The 21323-nt window shown below is 43.5% G+C and overlaps 1 protein-coding gene across 6 annotated transcripts in view; it reads right to left on the bottom strand.

The window, feature by feature from the left end:
- The window catches only part of scly (selenocysteine lyase), a 47626-nt gene extending 32306 nt beyond the window's left edge, over positions 1–15320 (bottom strand). Inside the window, exons 1-6 of one of the 6 annotated variants that reach the window (XM_068041883.1) lie at positions 15169–15319; positions 8742–8789; positions 6987–7099; positions 3379–3488; positions 2636–2736; positions 1868–2054 (exon numbers count right to left, since the gene is read on the bottom strand). In XM_068041883.1, the coding sequence (XP_067897984.1) occupies positions 1868–2054; positions 2636–2736; positions 3379–3488; positions 6987–7090 (502 nt within the window). In that variant the 5' untranslated portion in view covers positions 7091–7099; positions 8742–8789; positions 15169–15319. Of the gene's footprint in view, positions 1–1867; positions 2055–2635; positions 2737–3378; positions 3489–6986; positions 7100–8741; positions 8790–14540; positions 15121–15168 lie in introns of those variants that run through there. The other 5 variants (XM_068041882.1, XM_068041887.1, XM_068041885.1 and 2 more) reach the window with 5 other exon arrangements.
- Between the last annotated feature and the right edge of the window lie 6003 nt (positions 15321–21323).

Below are 21323 nucleotides of genomic sequence, written 5' to 3'. Positions count from 1 at the left end.
GTGAACTGTAAGGGACCCCCGCCAAGAAAAAAAAGGGACAGGCAGGCACAAGGCTGGCAAAAGGTTAGACAAAGAACAGAAAAAAGTGACCAAGAGGACAGGTTAAAGGAAGTCCGGCAGGAATCCCAGATGAAAACCTCTACTGTCCAGTCAGCCAACCCCAAAAAATGTGAAAAGTTCGACCTCACATCATCCTCCGTAAATGCAGACACTAGAAGCACCTCCCCAGAGTTGCTAACAGCATTTACAGTAACCTGCAGAGACACAGAAAGACCTGTAGTGGGCAGAGAAACCTCAAGGGTTACCCCTCACCTAATCAAAGTGCCACAGGGGAGTGCAGTAGAGTCTGCACAAATACCTGCAGGCAAGAGTGTCCTCTGGGACAAAGGGGAGATTAGCAAAGATTCCTCCCCCACAGTCAGAAAAAAGGAAACCACCCATTCCCTGAAGTCAAAAACTTTTGCATGGCTCAGCAAAGCACTGAAAGGGAGTACAGGATTGAGCCGCTCACTACTGACACTTTAAAAAAAAATTAGCTCAGCAGGATCAAAAGACCCGAAGCAGCCATGCAAATGAGAAATCGGAAGAGAAACTTCCCCCCCACCCCCACCAAAAAAGAACCACATGTTTATTGGGATGCCAAAAGGGGGCAATTAAAGCAGCACTGGCACCAAAAGAAGGCAGGCTGTAAAAAGTTTTAGGATTGAGTGAGAGAAATGCATGGTTATTTCTGTATCTTACATTTTTCTCTCGACCTGTTGGGTGTGGAGGTGTCATGCTAGGTCCCCACCTGCCAAGAACGAAGCACATTAATTTTGTCATGAACTTTGATCTTAAACTGTTCCTGGAGTTCAGAAAGGATTTGTTAAACAGATCAGCCGTGGCTGGAAAAGATATTTGCATATTAACAGACAGTGTTTGCAAGGATAAAGTAGCCATTCCCTGACATTCAACCCACAATGGACTTTAGATCACTAGACGAAGGTGGGGGAGCTCGCATTCCAGGTTGACTGCTAAGATGGTCGACTACACAAACGGACATGGCCAAACCAGCCAGTCACATGACTAACCTGCTGGGCATCCTGAGTTTTTTGAATTTGTACAAAGTTTGGACAGAAAGTCAGGTTGCTCCTGGACTGAGAAGATCTCTCTCCTGTCTGCTCCCATCTCTTTCTCACAAGCCTCTGAATCCACTGAAGATACATGAACCCCAAGAGAGAAAAGTCTCCTACAGCGAACAAGGTTTAAGAAGAATACTGGGCCCCAACAAAAAGGAAGATCTATCTACAATCAAGGACTCTATAGTGAGCTCGCAGAACTGTAACAACAACTCTTCAGATATTGCCTCAAACTTTTCTACTTGATTTTTCTTCTGCTCTTTTCTGTCTGTATTTGCATATGTGTATTGTGTACACATGCTAGAGTGGACGCATCGTGTATCCGTAGGTGCTAACGGAATTAGAGTTTAAGTTGAAGTTTAATAAATTTCAACTTTTTTTCTTTAAACCTGAGAAAGCCTGTTTGTGCTGGTTCCTTTGCCTTATAACAAGGATTCACCAAGGGGAGCCAAAAAAAAAGTGTTTAAAATTAAACCCTGTTACAGTAAGACCAGGTGAAGGCTGAAAGGGAACCCTAGACCTCTTTCTCACCTGGTCGTGACAAAACAAACTTCAACTGCTCATCTCAGATCGCAATCTGGTGTAAAATCATAGCCAAGATGCCAACTATTGTTAAAGTAAATGTTTTGCATAGTAACACACTGGTAAAAACGTGATTATATATTTAAATTTTAGGTATTGAATAATTGAGAGAGATGCAGAACTGTTTTTCATTTCAAGAGGTAAGTCCATCATCAACAAAGTCTCACTTGCTTTCTCCTCCTTGATCAAATTGTCTACCACCAGCTGCACTGAATCATGCTCGATGTTTGATGTAATGATGTGAGGTAATGGCCCAGCAATCCAACCAAGCTTCACACTCCCACTGTCCTGTGCCAGATGGTGCTGATGGTCCCAATAGTACTTGATTGCAGTGTGAAAGACTAGGTTGTTAGCCTGGAAAACATGGAACCTTTGAGTTTAAGTCATTCTGCACAGCTACTGTGTGCAAGATGGCAATGTCAAACTCTCGGAAATTTTGGATTCAGTGTCACTATCAAGTACACTATATCAGGAACAGTATGGGTGAGATACATAATAAATCTTCCTTTACAGTGTTCCATTAAACATTTGTGGTTGAAAGTCTCCACATACACACACTCGCTCTCTTCCACCAGCCTACCCCCACATCACCACCCCCCAAGCTGGAACAGCCCCGAGTGAAATGAGTGTCAACCCAGCTCCTAAAGGGCACGGGCCCACGGCACAGAAGAGTTTGTAATTTGGCACAAATTGCCAGTCACTCAGGGAAACCATCAACTCATCTGTCATAGTTGGATCTGATGCAGGTTAAAGATTAGAGATATTGGCCCTTGCTTTGCACACCAGCCATGGATTTTGGCTTGGGGCTGGAGGTGGGATGGTGGAGAGTTGGGTCAAATTTGAGGGGGATGGTTGCCTTACATGCAAGCATATAGCACAGACAATAATCAAAACCAGAACTAGAATTACATTTCTTTAGGCAGGACCCTACTTACCTCAGTTCCACCAGAGGTAAAAATGATATCTTCTGGTCGACCTCCAACCATCCGAGCCACATTCTCTCTTGACCAATCTATCAACTCTTTGGCTTTCCTACCTAATCACAATTAACACACAAGGGAAATGGAAGGCATCACATGTCTTTATTCTCTCTAGAAGCAGCACATACCCAAACCCCCGAATTTATACAGTGCATGTTGTTATTTAGCAACTTCAAATATTCCATTCTGTTCAAGCCTTTTCCATTTTTAATACTGGCAGGGATTTGATGAAAGGGAGGAACAGGCATTTGATGCAGGGAATGAGAAAAGCAATAGTCTTCTCTACAGTTGAAGCATTTCTGGTGCACCGGTTTCCTACTTAGTACACATAATCCTGGCTCAGTGTAGACCAGCACTTGAGAAGAGCAAATCATTCCTATGGTAGCAGCTACTGCCTCTTTCAACACAAATATCAGGTTATGAGATAATGCTTTGATGGCTGGTATACTCTGTGCTTTATGGGTGCATCTCTACTGCTGCCAACAGTTTGAGGCCAGCAACAATTCCAGCCAGACAGTAAATGTTGCTTCTATTCAGGAATTCTGTTCAGCAAGAGGTGTGCACAGGTACTCATGCATGCAGAGATCCCTTCCTGCAGTTAAAAGTTGAGGGGTAGAATTTCCAGTGGTGGTGGTCAGGGGTGGAGCGGGAAAGCGAGCTGTTAGAAGCCACACACCTGTGTCCTACTCACTACATACCTGGAGTATACGAACTGCTGGGGTTTCCCCAGGCCTCCTGCATGGCTTCACTAACAGTCTGGATTACTTCGTTGTCCATAGGTGTAGTTGCATTGTAATCCATGTAAATGCTGTTTCAAATGCAAGGTATTATTTTAACTCCATTTTGTTTGTTCTCCCTTCTTACAAAGCACAGGCATTAACCTTCACTGGGTAGCTAAAATTAATGACTGCATTACTTCCAAGACATGTCACGATGCAAGGAAAATTATAGGTTAAGGAGACCTGGTTGGAGCACTGGTTTTGGCAGCCACCGTTTACAAACAAGAACAAAAAACAAAGAACAGTACAGCACAGGATCAGGCCATTCGGCCCTCCAAGCCTGCGCTGATCTTGATGCCTGCCTAAACGAACACCTTCTGCACTTCTGGGGCCCATATCCCTCTATTCCCTTCCTATTCATGTATTTGTCAAGATGTTGCTTAAACGTCGCTATCGTATCTGCTTCCACCACCTCCCCTGGCAGCAAGTTCCAGGCACTCACCACCCTCTGTGTAAAGAACTTGCCTCGCACATCCCCTCTAAACTTTGCCCCTCTCACCTTAAACCTATGTCCCCTAGTAACTGACTCTTCCACCCTGGGAAAAAGCTTCTGACTATCCACTCTGTCCACGCCACTCATAACTTTGTAAACCTCTATCATGTCGCCCCTCCACCTCCGTCGTTCCAGTGAAAATAATCCGAGTTTATCCAACCTCTCCTCATAGCTAATGCCCTCCAGACCAGGCAACATCCTGGTAAACCTCCTCTGTACCCTCTCCAAAGTCCCCACGTCCTTCTGGTAGTGTGGCGACCAGAATTGCATGCAGTATTCTAAGTGTGGCCTAACTAAGGTTCTGTACAGCTGCAACATGACTTGCCAATTTTTATACTCTATGCCCTGACCGATGAAGGCAAGCATGCCGTATGCCTTCTTGACTACCTTATCCACCTGCGTTGCCACTTTCAGTGACCTGTGAACCTGTATGCCCAGATCTCTCTGCCTGTCAATACTCCTAAGGGTTCTGCCATTTACCGTATACCTCCCACCTGCATTAGACCTTCCAAAATGCATTACCTCACATTTGTCCAGATTAAACTCCATCTGCCATTTCTCCGCCCAAGTCTCCAACTGATCTATATCCTGCTGTATCCTCTGACAATCCTCATCATTATCCGCAACTCCACCAACCTTTGTGTCGTCCGCAAACTTACTAATCAGACCAGCTACATTTTCCTCCAAATCATTTATATATACTACAAACAGCAAAGGTCCCAGCACTGATCCCTGCGGAACTCCACTAGTCACATCCCTCCTTTCAGAAAAACACCCATCCACTGATACCTTCTGTCTTCTATGACCGAGCCAGTTCTGTATCCATCTTGCCAGCTCACCTCTGATCCCATGTGACTTCACCTTTTGTACCAGTCTGCCATGCGGGACCTTGTCAAAGGCTTTACTAAAGTCCATATAGATAACATCCACTGCCCTTCCTTCATCAATCATCTTCGTCACTTCCTCAAAAAACTCAATCAAATTAGTAAGACACGACCTCCCCTTCACAAAACCATGCTGTCTCTCGCTAATAAGTTCATTTGTTTCCAAATGGAAGTAAATCCTGTCCCGAATAATCCTCTCTAATAGTTTCCCTACCACTGACGTAAGGCTCACCGGCCTATAATTTCCTGGACTATCCTTGCCACCCTTCTTAAACAAAGGAACAACATTGGCTATTCTCCAGTCCTCTGGGATCTCACCTGTAGCTAATGAGGATGCAAAGATTTCTGTCAAGGCCCCAGCAATTTCCTCCCTTGCCTCCCTCAGTATTCTGGGGTAGATCCCATCAGGCCCTGGGGACTTATCTACCTTAATGCTTTGCAAGACACCCAACACCTCCTCCTTTTTGATAATGAGATGACTGAGACTATCTGCACTCCCTTCCCTAAACTCATCATCCACCAAGTCCGTCTCTTTGGTGAATAATGATGCAAAGTACTCATTTAGCACCTCGCCCATTTCCTCTGGCTCCACACATAGATTCCCATCTCTGTCCTTGAGTGGGCCAACCCTTTCCCTGGTTACCCTCTTGCTCTTTATATACGTATAAAAAGCCTTGGGATTTTCCTTAATCCTGTTTGCCAATGACTTTTCATGACCCCTTTTAGCCCTCCTAACTCCTTGCTTAAGTTCCTTCCTACTGTCTTTATATTCCTCAAGGCCTTCCAGCCCTTACAAATGCTTCCTTTTTCTTTTTGACTAGGCTCACAATATCCCGCGTTATCCAAGCTTCCCGAAACTTGCCAAACTCGTCTTTCTTCCTCACAGGAACATGCCAGTCCTGGATTCTAATCAGCTGACGTTTGAAAGACTCCCACATGTCAGATGTTGATTTACCGTCAAACAGCCTATACCTCTATAACCTGATCCAAACCTATTCCATAGTAGGGAGATGAAGATCTCCGCTTTCTCAGAATAAGGGCATGTGGATTAATTTAACGTAAATTAAATGAATTAGAATAAAAATACACTGGTAGAAGAGCAAGAACCAGAGGACACCAATTTAAGGTGATTGGCAAAAGAACCAGAGGTGACATGAGGAAATTTAGTCCTGACTACATAGATATAGATTTCCTCCAATATCTCTAAATAGCCCATGTGAAGAGTGTATGCAGCCTCAATCCAATTCCTAATAGGAATGTATCCAGAGCCATATCCACTGCCCCCACTAATCATAAAGTGGCAATTTCATTCTGGACAGATCTCAAGTGTGAGAGACAGAAATTGAATGCGCCAGTGCAGAGGGAGCACTAAAGTAGAAAAATAAGAGCAAGTTTAAATGAAGGACCGCGGCAGAAACTTTCACAGATGCTGTCGATCCTGCATTGTACTTTGTACAACTTTAGCTCTCATAAAATTTAGTTTTACTGTCAAACTTGAATACAACAAGAACAAAGCATTTTCATCTAGTTTTACCTTGGTATTGGCTGTTTTAGTTCAAACACAGCACATAAAGTTAAAATTAGCTGCACTTAAAATTCATATCCCAGTAATGGCTCATTGCAATGCTCTGAGGACTATTGGTCCCTTTCATCTCTCAACAGATAGCTTAAGTAAGGAGCTAAAGCAAGCAATTCAAATAGAGGCAACTGTGCGATTTATTCAGTTCTGTGTATGAATGGCATAACCTTTTGCACTTAGCTGATGTATTCAAACCCACAAAATCTTTGCTAACTACTTTAATTAGCTTGGACTGTTCAAATTGGAGAAGGCCAGTAAGGAACTTTTAGAGAGACTAATAAGATGGGTTAGCTATTCAGAAACAGCGACTCATATAGCATCTTTAGTGTTATAAAACATCCCAAGGCACTTCACAAGAGTGTTACCAAACAAAATATGACACCGAACTACATAAGCAAATATTAGGACAAATAACCAAAAGCTTGGTCAAAGAGTTAGGTTTGAAAGAGCGTCTTAAAGGAGGAACATTTATTGTTTATACGTTATATAACTGTTATAATAGAGATGTAAACACCCATCATGATAGCATAAAGACAAAATTATCTCCACAGTTTCCAAAGTTCATACTCACCATTCAGAGGAGGAGTCCTTTCTTCCCACTATTGTCGTCCCCAGCTGATTATTTTGAGTAACTGCTGGCCCAGTAGCTGAGAGAATACAGAGATTCCCATCCATTGCCTAGTACTTTACAGATAATACAATTACTTCGCAAAAAAATCTTTAAAGTACAAATAAAATCTAAAACTCTTATGCTTGAGTGAATCACATGTAATAGAGTGACAGAGGAACAAAATGTAAGCCATAAGATTAAGAGCTTTGCATCAGAGATAGAGATACAACTTTAAGTTATACAAAAGGCAATATTGCTTCAAGAAATCATTGATCTTAATTGCCTTTGATCAGTGACCACTCCCAGCTGTAAAAATAAAAGGCAGGGAAATGAGACAGAGTGAGAGACGACGTGGGGTCCTGGGCCTGCTTCAGCTTGTTACACAGTGTCGTGAGGGGGATTTTGACACTTTGAGAAAAGCCAAGATCTAACATCATCCGATGGAGGAAATGCTGAGCACATTCATATAGGCTACATTGGCACAACAGAAGCAGACTAACAAAATTTCGCAACTCCACCCAGAAACAAATCGGAGCGTGGATGCAGCTGATTCCCAGATGCTGAAGGAGAAAACTCTGGCCCATACTGGAGGAAGCCCCATGGTGAGAGCACAATGGTTTCAAACCTGGGTTATGAGGTGGGGAAACCTCTAAGATCACAGTTGCACAACCTGATACATCTGGCTCAGTGATGGCTGCAGCTGGTTGTCATGGGCTAGTTCATCTGAGCTCTACCCCCAAACCTCAGGAGATGGACTGGGCAAGGAAACCCAGGAGTTGGTGGCAGAGGCACTGGCTCGTGATCAAGGAGACATCCCCTCCAGGACCCTATGGTTCCCTTCTAGCCTAAAGAAATGTGGAGATCCTGGAAACAGTGTATAGGAAAGAGGGGTGCTGAATGCAGCAAGAAACTATGAAGGATCATAACTTTCCTTGCGATGTGTTTGGGCATATTACAAGACAATGCCCTAACATTGGGGAACTTAAGGTCTGTGGTCTGGGAAACCCAAACCCAGGCTCTGGGAGGATAATTTGATTGCTCACGATTTGCACTAGGCCAATGTGGAGATCCCTGCATTTAAAAAAAAATAAAAGCCCATAAAGCTAAACAGTAAAGAAATTACTGTGGTGACTGCAACCAGCCCTGGCATGACCTCGGTAGCCGCCAATTTGTGTTCCTCCAAACACATCTTTACAGACAAGCATACAGCTGGGTTGGCACATAGGAATGTGGATGCCCTCTCTTGAGTGTCATGCCTTAGAACAGAAATTGCTTGAATCCCTGGTTCTTTGCTGATGTGGCAATGTGTAACGGAGTGAGAGGAAGACAATATGTAAGCTACAGGATATTGAGAACTCTGTATCCAAGATATCGATGTAACTTTGTGAAGTTACATTAAAAAAGTAGCTTTAAGAAATGATTAACCTTAATTGCCTTTGAAGCAAGAAAGACTCCCACTCTAAGAATAAAAGGCAGGAAAATGGTACCATCAGAGAGAGGAAAGAACTAAGTGTTAGGCTGGAAGGTAATAACCATCACTGTCTTATTCATCACATACAAGTAAGGACACAATAAGCATGAATGAATCTCATGTTTTAAAATCTAGTTTAAGTATGCTGGGTTTGTATCAGCTTGTTACACATGAAACAAGTGCTATGCATTCTGTATTCAAGATTGTCAAAGGCCTAACCCAGGAACAAGTTACCCAATACTCACTAGTTGGAGCATCCCAGTCAACCAATGCTGCCCTGCCTGAGTGGAATGCTGCAAACATTGTGCATAATCACAAGAGTTAAAAGTTGATACAATCTGCAGTGAATCAGAAGTTATTGCAAACAGAGGCATAGAATACAAAAGCTAGAAAGTTATGATGAACCTTGATAAAACACTCGTTTGGCCAGGAGTATTGTGTTCAATTCTGTAGGAAGGATGTGAAGACATTTGAGATGGTGGAGAAAAGATTTGTGAGAATAGTTCCAAAGATGAGGGACTTCAGTTACATGGATAAAATGGAGAAGCTGGGGCTGTTCTTAGAGAAGAGAAAGTTGAGAAGAGATTTGATAAAGGTGTTTAAAATCACGAGGGTTCTGGACAGAGTCAATAGGGAGAAACAGTTCCCATTGGCGAAAGGGTCGACAACAAGAGGACACTGAGTTAAGGTGAATGACAAAAGAACCAAAGGTGACATGAGGAAAAACTTTTTTACATAGCGAGTGTTTAGGATCTGGAATGCACTACCTGAGGGGGTGCTGGAGATCCAATTGTGGCTTCCAGAAGGGAATTGGATATTTATCTGCACAGAAAAAAACTGAAGAGCAATGGGGAAAAGGCGGGGGAGTGGGACAAGCTGCGGTGCTCTTGCACAATGAGACACAAAAAATGGTTATAATGACAATATTTCCCTCTTTAAAAAGAAAGTCAAGCTTGTGTAACACCACAAACCTATCTACCTTTCTTCTTTTAGTTCTCTTAACATTGTTGCCTGCTTATCAGCCAAATCATTCAGCAGGATAAATGATAGTTTGCACATCATTTGACAGAACTTAAAAGCAAAATACTGCGGGTGCTGGAAATCTGAAATAAAAACAAGAAATGCTGGAACCACTCAGCAGGTCTGACCCCTTCATCGGGGTCACTGACCCGAAACGTTAACTCTGCTTCTCTTTCCACAGATGCTGCCAGACCTGCTGAGTGGTTCCAGCATTTCTTGTTTTTACTTGACAGAACTTGTCACTTTCAGAAAATCAGCTGTTGCTTGGGACAATGTCATCTTTTCCACCGGGCAATACTACATGAGCCACTGGGTAACCGCATCTCTACCACTTGTCAATGCCACCTGTTCTGCACCGCAATTCTACTAGTACTATTCGACCTGTCCTACTAGGTGATTCTATCCGATAAGGTGGGTAATTCCACTTGTCCTGCTCAGCGATGACACTAAATATAGTTAAATAAAATGATTTTACAAACACAAATGTTTAATATGACTTCACTTCCTACAGCCAGCAATTAACTTCCTTTCAGTACAAATCCCACAGAACTACTCAAAAAGGATTAGTGAAGACAAATGTAGGTACCTTACAGTCAGAAACGGGGGAAATTATAATGGGGAAACAAAGAAATGGCAGAACAATTAAACACAAAGGAGGACATAAATAACCTCACAGAAATGTTAGGGAACCAAGGGTCTAATGACAGGGAGGAACTGAAGGAAATCAGTATTAGTAAAAAAAATAGTGCGAGGGAAATTAATGGGGTTGAAGGCCGACAGATCCCCAGGGCCTGATAATCTACATCCCAGAGTACTAAAGGAAGTGGCCCTGAAATAGTGGATGCATTGGTGGTCATCTTCCAAAATTCTATAGCTTCTGGAGCAGTTCCTACATGATTTGAGGGGGGCAAATGTAACCCCACTATTTAAAAAAGGAGGGAGAAAAAAACAGGGAATTACAGACCAGTTAGCCTTGCATCAGTAGTGGGGAAAATGCTAGAGTCTACTATAAAGGATGTGATAGCAGAACACCTGGAAAGCATAAACGGGATTGGACAAAGTCAGCATGGGTTTACGAAAGGGAAATCTTTTTGAGGATGTAACTAGCAGAATAGATAAGGGAGAACCAGTGGATGTGGTGTATTTGGATTTTCAGAAGGCTTTTGATAAGTTCCCACATAAGATGTTAATGTGCAAAATTAAAGCATATGGGATTGGGGGTAATATACTGGCATGGATTGAGAATTGGCTGACAGACAGGAAACAGAGAGTAGGAATAAAGGGGTCTTTTTCTGGGTGGCAGGCAGTGACTAGTGGGGTACTGCAGGGATCAGTGCTTGGGCCCCAGCTATTCACAACATATATTTAGTGACTTGGGTGAGGGAACTAAATGTAACATTTCCAAGTTTGCAAACGACACAAAGCTGAGGGGGTGGGGGGGGGGGGTGAGTGTGAGCTGTGAGGAGGATGCAAAGAGGCTTCAATGTGATTTGGACAAGTTGGGTGAGTGAGCAAATACATGGCAGATGCAGTATAACGTGGATAAATGTGAGGTCATCCACTTTGGTTGTAAAAACAGAAAGGCAGATTATCTGAATGGTGATAGATTGGGAAAAGGGGAGGTGCAACAAAACCTGGGTGTCCTTGTATACCAGTCGCTGAAAGCAAGCATTCAGGTGCAGCAAGCAGTTAGGAAGGTGAATGGTATAAAGAACAAAGAACAAAGAAAATTACAGCACAGGAACAGGCCCTTCGGCCCTCCAAGCCTGCGCCGATCCAGATAATTAGAAATAATTAGAACATTACAGCGCAGTACAGGCCCTTCGGCCCTCGATGTTGCGCCGACCTGTGAAACCATCTGACCTACACTATTCCATTTTCATCCATACGTCTATCCAATGACCACTTAAATGCCCTTAAAGTTGGTGAGTCTACTACTGCTGCAGGCAGGGCGTTCCACGCCCCTACTACTCTGAGTAAAGAAACTACCTCTAACATCTCTCCTATATCTATCAGCCCTCAACTTAAAGCTATGTCCCCTCGTGTTTGCCATCACCATCCGAGGAAAAAGACTCTCACTATCCACCCTAACTAACCCACTGATTATCTTGTATGTCTCTATTAAGTCACCTCTCCTCCTTCTTCTCTCCAACGAAAACAACCTTAAGTCCCTCAGCCTTTCCTCGTAAGACCTTCCCTCCATACCAGGCAACATCCTAGTAAATCTCCTCTGCACCCTTTCCAAAGCTTCCACATCCTTCCTATAATGCGGTGACCAGAACTGCACGCAATACTCCAGGTGCGGTCTCACCAGAGTTTTGTACAGCTGCAGCATGACCTCGTGGCTCCGAAACTCGATCCCCCTACTAATAAAAGCTAACACATCATATGCCTTCTTAACAGCCCTATTAACCTGGGTAGCAGGTTAGTTAAAAGTCTCCCTTGTGTCTCAGGATTCTTAAATCTGATTGGTTAAAAGATCCTCTATCTAAACATGTCGCCTATTTTCTCAGGGTCTGTATCTCTTTTCTTCCTGCCCATTCATGTATCTGTCTAGATACATCTTAAAAGACGCCATCGTGCCCGCATCTACCACCTCCGCTGGCAACGCGTTCCAGGCACCCACCACCCTCTGCGTAAAGAACTTTCCACGCATATCCCCCCTAAACTTTTCCCCTTTCACTTTGAACTCGTGTCCTCTTGTAATTGAATCTCCCACTCTGGGAAAAAGCCTCTTGCTATCCACCCTGTCTATACCTCTCATAATTTTGTACACCTCAATCAGGTCCCCCCTCAACCTCCGTCTTTCTAAAGAAAATAATCCTAATCTACTCAACCTCTCTTCATAGCTAGCGCCCTCCATACCAGGCAACATCCTGGTGAACCTCCTCTGCACCCTCTCCAAAGCATCCACATCCTTTTGGTAATGTGGCGACCAGAACTGCACGCAGTATTCCAAATGTGGCCGAACCAAAGTCCTATACAACTGTAACATGACCTGCCAACTCTTGTACTTAATACCCCGTCCGATGAAGGAAAGCATGCCGTATGTTGGCCTTCATTGCAAGAGGATTTGAGTACAAGAGCAAGGATGTCTTACTGCAGTTATACAGGGCCTTGGTGAGACCACATCTGGAGTATTGTGTGCAGTTTTGGTCTCCTTATCTGAGGAAGGATGTTCTTGCCATGGAGGGTGTGCAAAGAAGATTTACTAGGCTGATTCTTGGGATGGCAGGATTGATGTATGAGGAGAGATTGGATCAACTAGGCCTATATTCACTAGAGTTTAGAAGAATGAGAGGGGATCTCATAGAAACCTATAAGATTTTAACAGGACTAGACAGACCAGATGCAGGGAGGATGTTCCCAATGGCTGGGGAGTCCAGAACCAGGGGTCACAGTCTCAGGATATGGGATATGCAATTTAGAACCGAGATGAGGAGAAATTTCTTCACTCAGAGGGTATGGGGAGAAAGCAGGAACAGGGTACAGAATTAGACGATCAGCCATGATCTTTTTTGAATGGTGGAGCAGGCCCGAAGGGCCGAATGGCCTACCCCTGCTCCTATTTTCTATGTTTCTATGTGTAACCCCAACTACACACTTCTTGCATTATTAATATTTTACCAGTTTGAATGTTTTGTACAGATCTAACTTTTGACCAATTTGCTATACGCCACTCCATATTCTCCTCCATTAACAAGACATTCAAAGTCATCTTGGAACATTAGCACTGGTGGAGATGAACCTCAAAGGGTAAACACAAACAATGGGACCCTGGCAGCTTGGAATTTAGACATGATCCAACGAAGTTGTAAAAGAGAGAATGCAATGGACAAACATGTGACAGTCTCTCCATCTGTGAAAACTTGCAGTTTCTTTTTGCCCTAGCAGATATGCACCTGTTTTGACCAGTGCAGGACCCAAGTGGGGGTCTGACTCTCTTTCTCTCTCTCCAAGCAATGCTGTAAGTTTGAACCCTGCCTGCAGGCTGTAAAACATCCAAGTCTATCAGTGCTGCAGACAGAGAACCCAGAGAGAAAACCATCGGCATCACTGTCTCCAAGAACCGGGTGGCCACCTCTACAAGCCAGAAACTTCAGGACGAGTTCAGCCAGAAGACAACTGAATTATCAGATTCCAGAGACTGTATATTCTTTTATTTGTTCTGGACTCTAATCCAACCAATCTATTCTTCTTCACTTGTGTGTGTGAGATCCTTGCGTTTGTGTGTGAGAGAGCACGAGAGAGAAAGTTGGTGCATAGTTTATTATTTTACTTAGATTGGGTTTTGATTTTAAGTACAATAAACTAACCTCTTTCTTGTTTAAACTCAAGAAAAGATGTCCAATGGTTCTTTAATGATCATAGAACATAAAGGGTTATACACTCAGTGAATTGGTAAGCACATCCACTGTTTAAAAGAAATAAACCCTGTTGCAGTCAAACAAGGAGGGGGACAAGAAGGGAGCCTTTCGACCCCTCCTCACCTGAGCATAACAGTATGCACAAATGCTCGCCAAGAACAGAATTGAACTTCCCTGGGATGCCCTGCAAGGTTGAGTAGACTGTCGATATTCACTGTCTAATTCCACATGGCTGAGGTACTGATTGTACTTTAGTTAGTCAGTACAGAAGCAGAGAAAATTTAAAAGAAAGTATTCCCTGTGTCAACTCATTACACCACATTTAAAGATGCTATACATTGCAAAGTATCAGCCGTCATAAAACACACAATTCACTGGCTGACTACCGTGCTTGGAAATATAAACAGCACCACTTTTCCCGTTCTGGCAAAGGTCCATTTTTGAGGGGTTGGTTTTAACAGCTGCCAGGTTTGAAAGTTCAAGTTCTGCCCAGAATCTTGACAGAGAAAAGCAGCAGTAGGAAATGTAAAAAAGGGTAGAAACTGCCAGGGGACCACCACAACATTGTGCTTGTGAAACATCTGCAACAGTAACCAGAGCATCAATGTCAAAAACAATAGCACCTGACACGTGATGAAACCACCTCCAGAAACGTACCTGGCACAAGAAAGAAGAACTCCACGTATTATTGGTTGTGGATGTTGTACTATCTTGTCAGTGTGCTAGTAGTATAGAATGAGGAAAGTAGACTTTGGATCAAAGTAACAGGGAGCGATTTACTAGGGTAATCTGCATGACCACTAGAGCAATAAGAGGTACAGACTCATGACATCACATCCTGTGATGATACATAATCTTCCGGGCGACAGTACATGATATTACAGACATAACTGGTGAACTTATTTCCTTCACTATTGCAGAAAAGCACAAAATGCACTTCTAGTAAAATGGCCGCGTCATTGACAATTTTGTTTTTAGTTATTTCGGACACATAAACATGGGTCAACTGATTCAAGTAATTTGGCGGATTGATGGGAGGGAGTCATGAGAATGTGATAATGAGCTGGTGCCTTGAACAAGAAGGTGGAAGGGTGAGAGTGTGGGGAAATACAATTTGTGTAAGTTTGCACGAACCCTCCCTGAGTTGAGCAATTCTGCTCTTGTCATGTCACTCCCTTGGACTGGCTGCCATGGGAACACACAGTATCCGGCAGGCCCGCCAAGACAGGCGGAAATACAGCACGTACCCGCCCACCTGCTGCCGCTCCTTGCTTATTTTACTCACGGGTTGTCCAATGAGGATTATTTACTCCCTCACTTGCTGGCGATCTGTGACTGTTGAATCCTGTTCTTATTAACCATCTGCAATCGGAGTTCGCTCAGCGCAGCCGCCGCTTTTGCCCCTCCCAGCCGCTAGATGGCGGGCTGCACGTCGATTCACTCGCTTTCTATTGGCACCGCCCGCCACAGCGCCACGGGCGGCGGAGTGAGAGGATTACAAGGAGCACACCGACAGCCGGGGTAAAAAGGGCAGGTGGTCACACCACAGGTTAGGAGCATGGAGGCAGATAGGGAACGGGTGACCACCAGGCGGTCTATGTGAACCAGGCAGGTAGTGCAGGATAAATTAAAAGCAAAATACTGCGGATGCTGGAAATCTGAAATAAAAACAAGAAATGCCGGAAATACTCAGCAGGTCTGGCAGCATCTGTGGAGAGAGAAGCAGAGTTAACGTTTCGGGTCAGTGACCCTTCTTCGGAGCTGCAGTGTAGGAGTCCCCTGAGACGATCCCGCTCACTAATCAGTTTTCCATTTTGGATATTGTTGAGGGCAATGGTTCCTTAGAGGAATGCAGAGGAATGCAGAATTCCTTAGAGTGACTCCAGGATGCTGTGTTGCCTCCCTGGTGCCAGGGTCAAGGATGTCACGAAGCAACTATAGGACATTCTCCTAGGGGAGGGTGCACAGCGAGAGGCCGTGGTCCACTTTGGTCCCAGTGCCATAGGTAGGAAGGGGGAATGAGGTCCTGAAAGTAGATTTTAGGGAGCTAGGAAGGAGATGAAAAAGCAGGACCTCAAAAGCAGTAATCTCAGGATTACTCCCATGTGTGAGTGAGCATAGGAATAGGAGAATTGAGCGATTGAACACGTAGGAAGGAGGGCATCAAATTTCTGAGGCATTGGGACCGGTTCTGGGGTAGGTGGGACCTGTACCAGAAGGATGAGTTGCTTCTTAGCAGGACTGGGATTAATATCCTCACAGGGAGATTTGCTAGTGCTGTTGGGAGGGTTTAAACTAGATTGGCAGGGGGATGGGAACCGGAGAGGGAGCTCAGATTGGAGGGAGGCAAAATTGGTAATTTGTCACGGGTGTGGGAATCAGGAGGAACTATCAGAGAGGAATACCAAGGTTCACAGAATACTGAGAGAGATAGTGCTAGAGTCGGGAATAGTAAGTTATTAGGTGGGGTCAGGGCAAGAAAGAAATTAGGGTTATTGTGCATGTATGTGAATGCACGGAATGTGGTTAATAAGTTTGCTGAGGTACAGGTGCAGATTGCCATGTGGAAATATGATGATGTGGCTATAACAGAGACGGTACAATGAAGGACAGGACTGGGTGTTAAATATTCCTGGATACAAGGTGTTCAGGAAAGATAGGAAAGGGAAAAAAGGGGGAGGGGTGGCAGCATTGATTAAGGAGAACATTGCATTGCTGGAGAAAAAGGATGTCCCAGAGGGGTCGAGGACAGAATCAATTTGGCTAGAGCTAAGGAACACAAATGGTGCAGTTACATTGCTCGGTGTTGTCTATAGGCCACCAACTAGTGGGAAGGACATGGAGGAAAAAATTTGCAAGGAAATTACGGAGAGGTGCAAAAATTATAGGGCAGTTATAATGGGGGACTTTAATTATCCAAATATAGACTGGGATAGTAGTAGTGGGGCCAGAATTCCTAGGGTGTATTCAGGAATTGTTTCTAAGCTGTATGTTTCTAGTCCAATGAAAAAGTAGGCACTGCTAGACCAGGGCCAAGTGGATCAGGTATCAGTAGGAGAGCATTTGGGGACAGTGATCATTGTATCATAAGGTTTAGGCTGACAATGGAAAAGGACAAAGAACAATCCAGGATAAGAATAATTAATTGGGGGAAAGTCAACTTCAATGGGGTAAGAAAGGAGCTGGGGCATACAAATTGGAGTCAAAGGTTGGCAGGAAAAACAACAGCTGAACAATGGGCTACCTTCAAGGAAGAGCAAGTTCGGGCACGGTCAAGGTATATTCCCTCAAAGGGGAAAGTTAGGGCAAACAAATCCAGAGCTCCCTGGACGACAAAGGAGGTAGAGATGAAGATAAAGAAGAAAAAATGCGCTTATGACAGATGCCAGGTACAAAATGCTATTGAGAATCAGGCTGAATATAGAAGGTCCAGAGGGGAAGTGAATAAGCAAATAAGAGAAGCAAAATGAGAGCATCAAAAGAGACTGGCAGCTAGCATTAAATGGAATCCCAAAGTTTTCTATGGACTTATAAATAGTAAAACGGTGGTAAAAGGACGTGTGGGGCTGATTAGGGACCATAAAGGGGATTTACACATGGAGGCAGGGGGCATAGCTGAGGTATTAAATGAATACTTTACATCTGTCTTTACCAAGGAAGAAGATGGAACCCAGGCAATGGTCAAAGTGGAGGTTTAAAATTGATAAAGAGGACATATTAGATTGTACTTAAAGTGGATAAAGCACCAGGACTGGATGAGATGCATCCAAGGATACTGAGGGAAGTGAGAGTGGAAATCGCAGAGGCACTGGCCATAATTTTCCAGTCTTCCTTAGACTCAGAGGTGGTGCCAGAGGACTGGAGAATTGCAAACATTACACTCTTGTTCAAAAAGGGTGTAAAGATAAGCCCAGCAACTATAGGCCAGTCAGTTTAACTTCAGTGGTGGGGAAACTTCTAGAAAGAATAATTCGGGACAAAGTCAGTCTTTACATGGACAAATGTGGGTTAATTAAGCAAAGCCAACATGGATTTCTTAAGGGAAAATCATGTTTAAATAACTAACTTGTTGGAGTTTTTCGAGGAGGTAACATAGAGGGTTGATGAGGGCAATGCTATTGATGTGGTGTACATGGATTTTCAAAAGGCATTTGATACAGTGCCACACAACAGACTTGTGAGTAAGTTTATAGCTCATGGAATAAAAGGGATCGTAGCAACATGGATAGGGAATTGGCTGAGTGACAGGAAACAAAGAGTAGTGGGTAATGGATGTTTTTTGGGCTGGAGGAAGGTTTGTAGTGGGGTTCCCCATGGGTCAGTGTTGGGACCCTTGCCTTTCCTGATATATATTAATGACCTAGACCTTGGTGTACAGGGCACAATTGCAGTTTGCAGACAATACAAAACTTGGAAGCATTGTGAACTGTGAGGAGGACAGTGTCGAACTTCAAAAGGACATAGGCAAGTTGGTGGAATGGGCAGACAGGTAGCAGATGAAGTTCAATGCAGAGAAATATGAAACAATTCATTTTGGAAGGAAGAACATGGAGAAATAATATAAAATAAAAGGTACAATTCTAAAGGGGGTGCAGGAGCAGAGGGACCTGGGTGTATATGTGCATAAGTCATTGAAGGTGGCAGGACAGGTTGAGAGAGCAGTTCACAAAGCATACTGTATCCTGGGCTTTATTAGTAGGTGCATAGATTACAAGAGCAAGTTGAACTTGTATAAGACACTAGTTCAGCCTCAACTGGAGTATTGCATCCCGTTCTGGGCACCACATTTTAGGAAAGACGTGAGAGCATTGGAGACAGTACAGAAAAGATTCATGTGACTGGCACTTGTGATGAGAAACTTTGGTTATGAAGATACATTGGAGAAATTAGGACTGTTTTCCTTGGAGAAGAGAAGTCTGAGAGGTGATTTGATAGAGGTATTCAAAATCATGAGGGGTCTGGACAAAGTAGATAGAAACTGTTCCCACCCGTGAAAGGATTGAGAATGAGAGAGCACAGATTTAAAGTATTTGGTAAGAGAAGCAAAGTGACATGATGAAAAGTTTTTTCATGCAGCAAGTGGTTAAGGTCTGGAATGCACTGCCTGAGAAAGTGGTGGAGGCAGATTCAGTTAAAGCATTCAAAAGGGAATTAGACAGTTATATTAAAAGGAAGAATGTGCAGGGTTATTGGGGAGAAGGCGGAGGAATGGAATTGAGGGAATTGCTCTTTCGGAGAGTTGGTGCGGACATGGTGGGCCAAATAGCCTCCTTCTGCACTGTAACAATTCTGTGATTCGTCAAGCATAATCTGCCTTTTACAAATCTATGCTGGCTCTCCTTAATTAACTCAAGCCCCTCCACGTGCCTGTTAATTTTTTTGCCTGATTATTGTTTCTTCAACCTTACCAACCACTGTAGTTACTAGGAATGTCCTTACCCACTTTCTTGAATAAAGATATCATGTTTACCACTTTACAATCCTCTGACACCTCCCTGTATCCAGGGAAGATTGAAAGATTATAGAAAGCCCTTCTGCTCTCTTCAATCGCATTTCCTTTAGCCAACTAGGATGGCAGCCATCTGGACCAGGTGACTTATCCACTCTAAGTGTAGCCAGCCTTTCCAGTACATCCTGCCTATCAATTTTAACCCCAACCGTTACCTCTACCATCTCCACTTCTACCAATATCTTTTCAGCATCCTCTCCCTCAGTAAACACAGATACAAAATACTCATTAAGTATTCTAGCCTTGCCCTGCACCACTAAGCATATATCACCCTCTTTATCCCTAATAGAGACCACTCTGCCTCTTACTATTTGCATGTCAGTAGAAGATTTTTAGCTTCCCTTTTACATTGATTGCCTTCCTATTATTATGTTCTCTCTTTGCCAGCCTTATTTTCCTCTTCACCTCCCCTCTCAACTTATTGTATTTGGCCTGATTCTTGCTTGAAGAATTTGTCTGACATGCATCATCCACCCTCTTTTTTTGTTTCATCACATTCTCTAGCTCTCTCGTCATCCAAGGAGCCCTGGCTTTAGTTACCTTACCTTTCACCCTTGTTGGAATGTACCTAGCTTTTACCTGAAACATCTCCTCTTTAAAAATCACCCATTGTTCTGTTACAGTTTTTCCTGTCAAACCTGGGTTTCATTATACACTGTTCCGAAGAAGGGTCACTGACCCGAAACGTTAACTCTGCTTCTCTTTCCACAGATGCTGCCAGACCTGCTGAGTGAATCCAGCATTTCTTGTTTTTGTTTCAGATTTCCAGCATCCGCAGTATTTTGCTTTTATTTTGCTTTTATTTCATTATACACTGGCTAGATCCCTTCTCATCCCATTGACGTTACTAACATATGAATTAGGAGCAGGAATAGGCCACTCAGCCCCTCGAATAGCACAAGGGCAACAGGAGGAGAAAGATCATAAGGATGAAGAAGAAGATGTCAAAGCATTGGTAGCAATGGACCAGGGGTACAGCAAGCCATTGGAGCACAGCCTGCTCCGCCATTCAACAAGATTACAGCTGATCGGATTGTAACTTCAACCCCAGCCTACCTCCGATAACCTTACACCCCCTTGCTTGTCAAGATCTATCTGCTTTTGCCTTAAAAATATTTAAAGACTCTGTTTCCACTGCCTTTTGAGGAATAGAGTTCCAAAGACTCACGACCCTCCGAAAGAAAACATTTCTCCTCATATTTGTCTTAAATGGGTGACTCCTTATTTTTAAACAGTGTTCTAGATTCTCCCACAAGGGTAACATCCTTTCCACATCCACCCTATCAAGACCCCTCAGGATCTTATATGTTTCAATCAAGTCGCCTCTTACTCTTCTAAACTCCAGCAATACAAGCCTAGCCTGTCCAACCTTTCCTCAGAAGAGAACCTGTCCATTCAAGGTATTAGTCTAGTAAACCTTCTCTGAACTGCTACAATGCATTTACATCCTTCCTTAAATAAGACCAATACTGTACACAGCACGTGGTCTCACCAATGCCCTGCATAATTGAAGCATAACCTTCCTACTTTCGTATTCAACTCCTCTCACAATAAACAATAACATCCTATTAGCTTTCCTAATTACTTGCTGAACCTGCATGTTAACCTTTTGCGATTCATGCACTAGGACAGATCCCTCTGCATCTCAGAGCTCTGCAATCTCTCACCATTTAGATAATATGCTTTTTTTATTTTTCCTGCCAAAATGAACAATTTCACATTTTCCCACATCATATTCCATTTGCCAAAATGGACAATTGCACATTTTCCCACATTATACTCCATTTGCCAGATCTTTGCCCACTCACTTAACCTATCTATATCCCTTTGTAGCCTCCTTATGTCCTCTTCACAACTTAATTTCCTACCTATCTTTGTGTCATCAGCAAATTTAGCAACCATACCTTTAGACCCTTCATCCAAGGCATTTA

Source organism: Heterodontus francisci, chromosome 11 (assembly GCF_036365525.1).
Source record: "Heterodontus francisci isolate sHetFra1 chromosome 11, sHetFra1.hap1, whole genome shotgun sequence".
Lineage (NCBI taxonomy): Eukaryota > Metazoa > Chordata > Chondrichthyes > Heterodontiformes > Heterodontidae > Heterodontus > Heterodontus francisci.
Note: the sequence above shows the minus strand (reverse complement) of the source record. Positions and strands in the feature narration are given on the sequence as shown.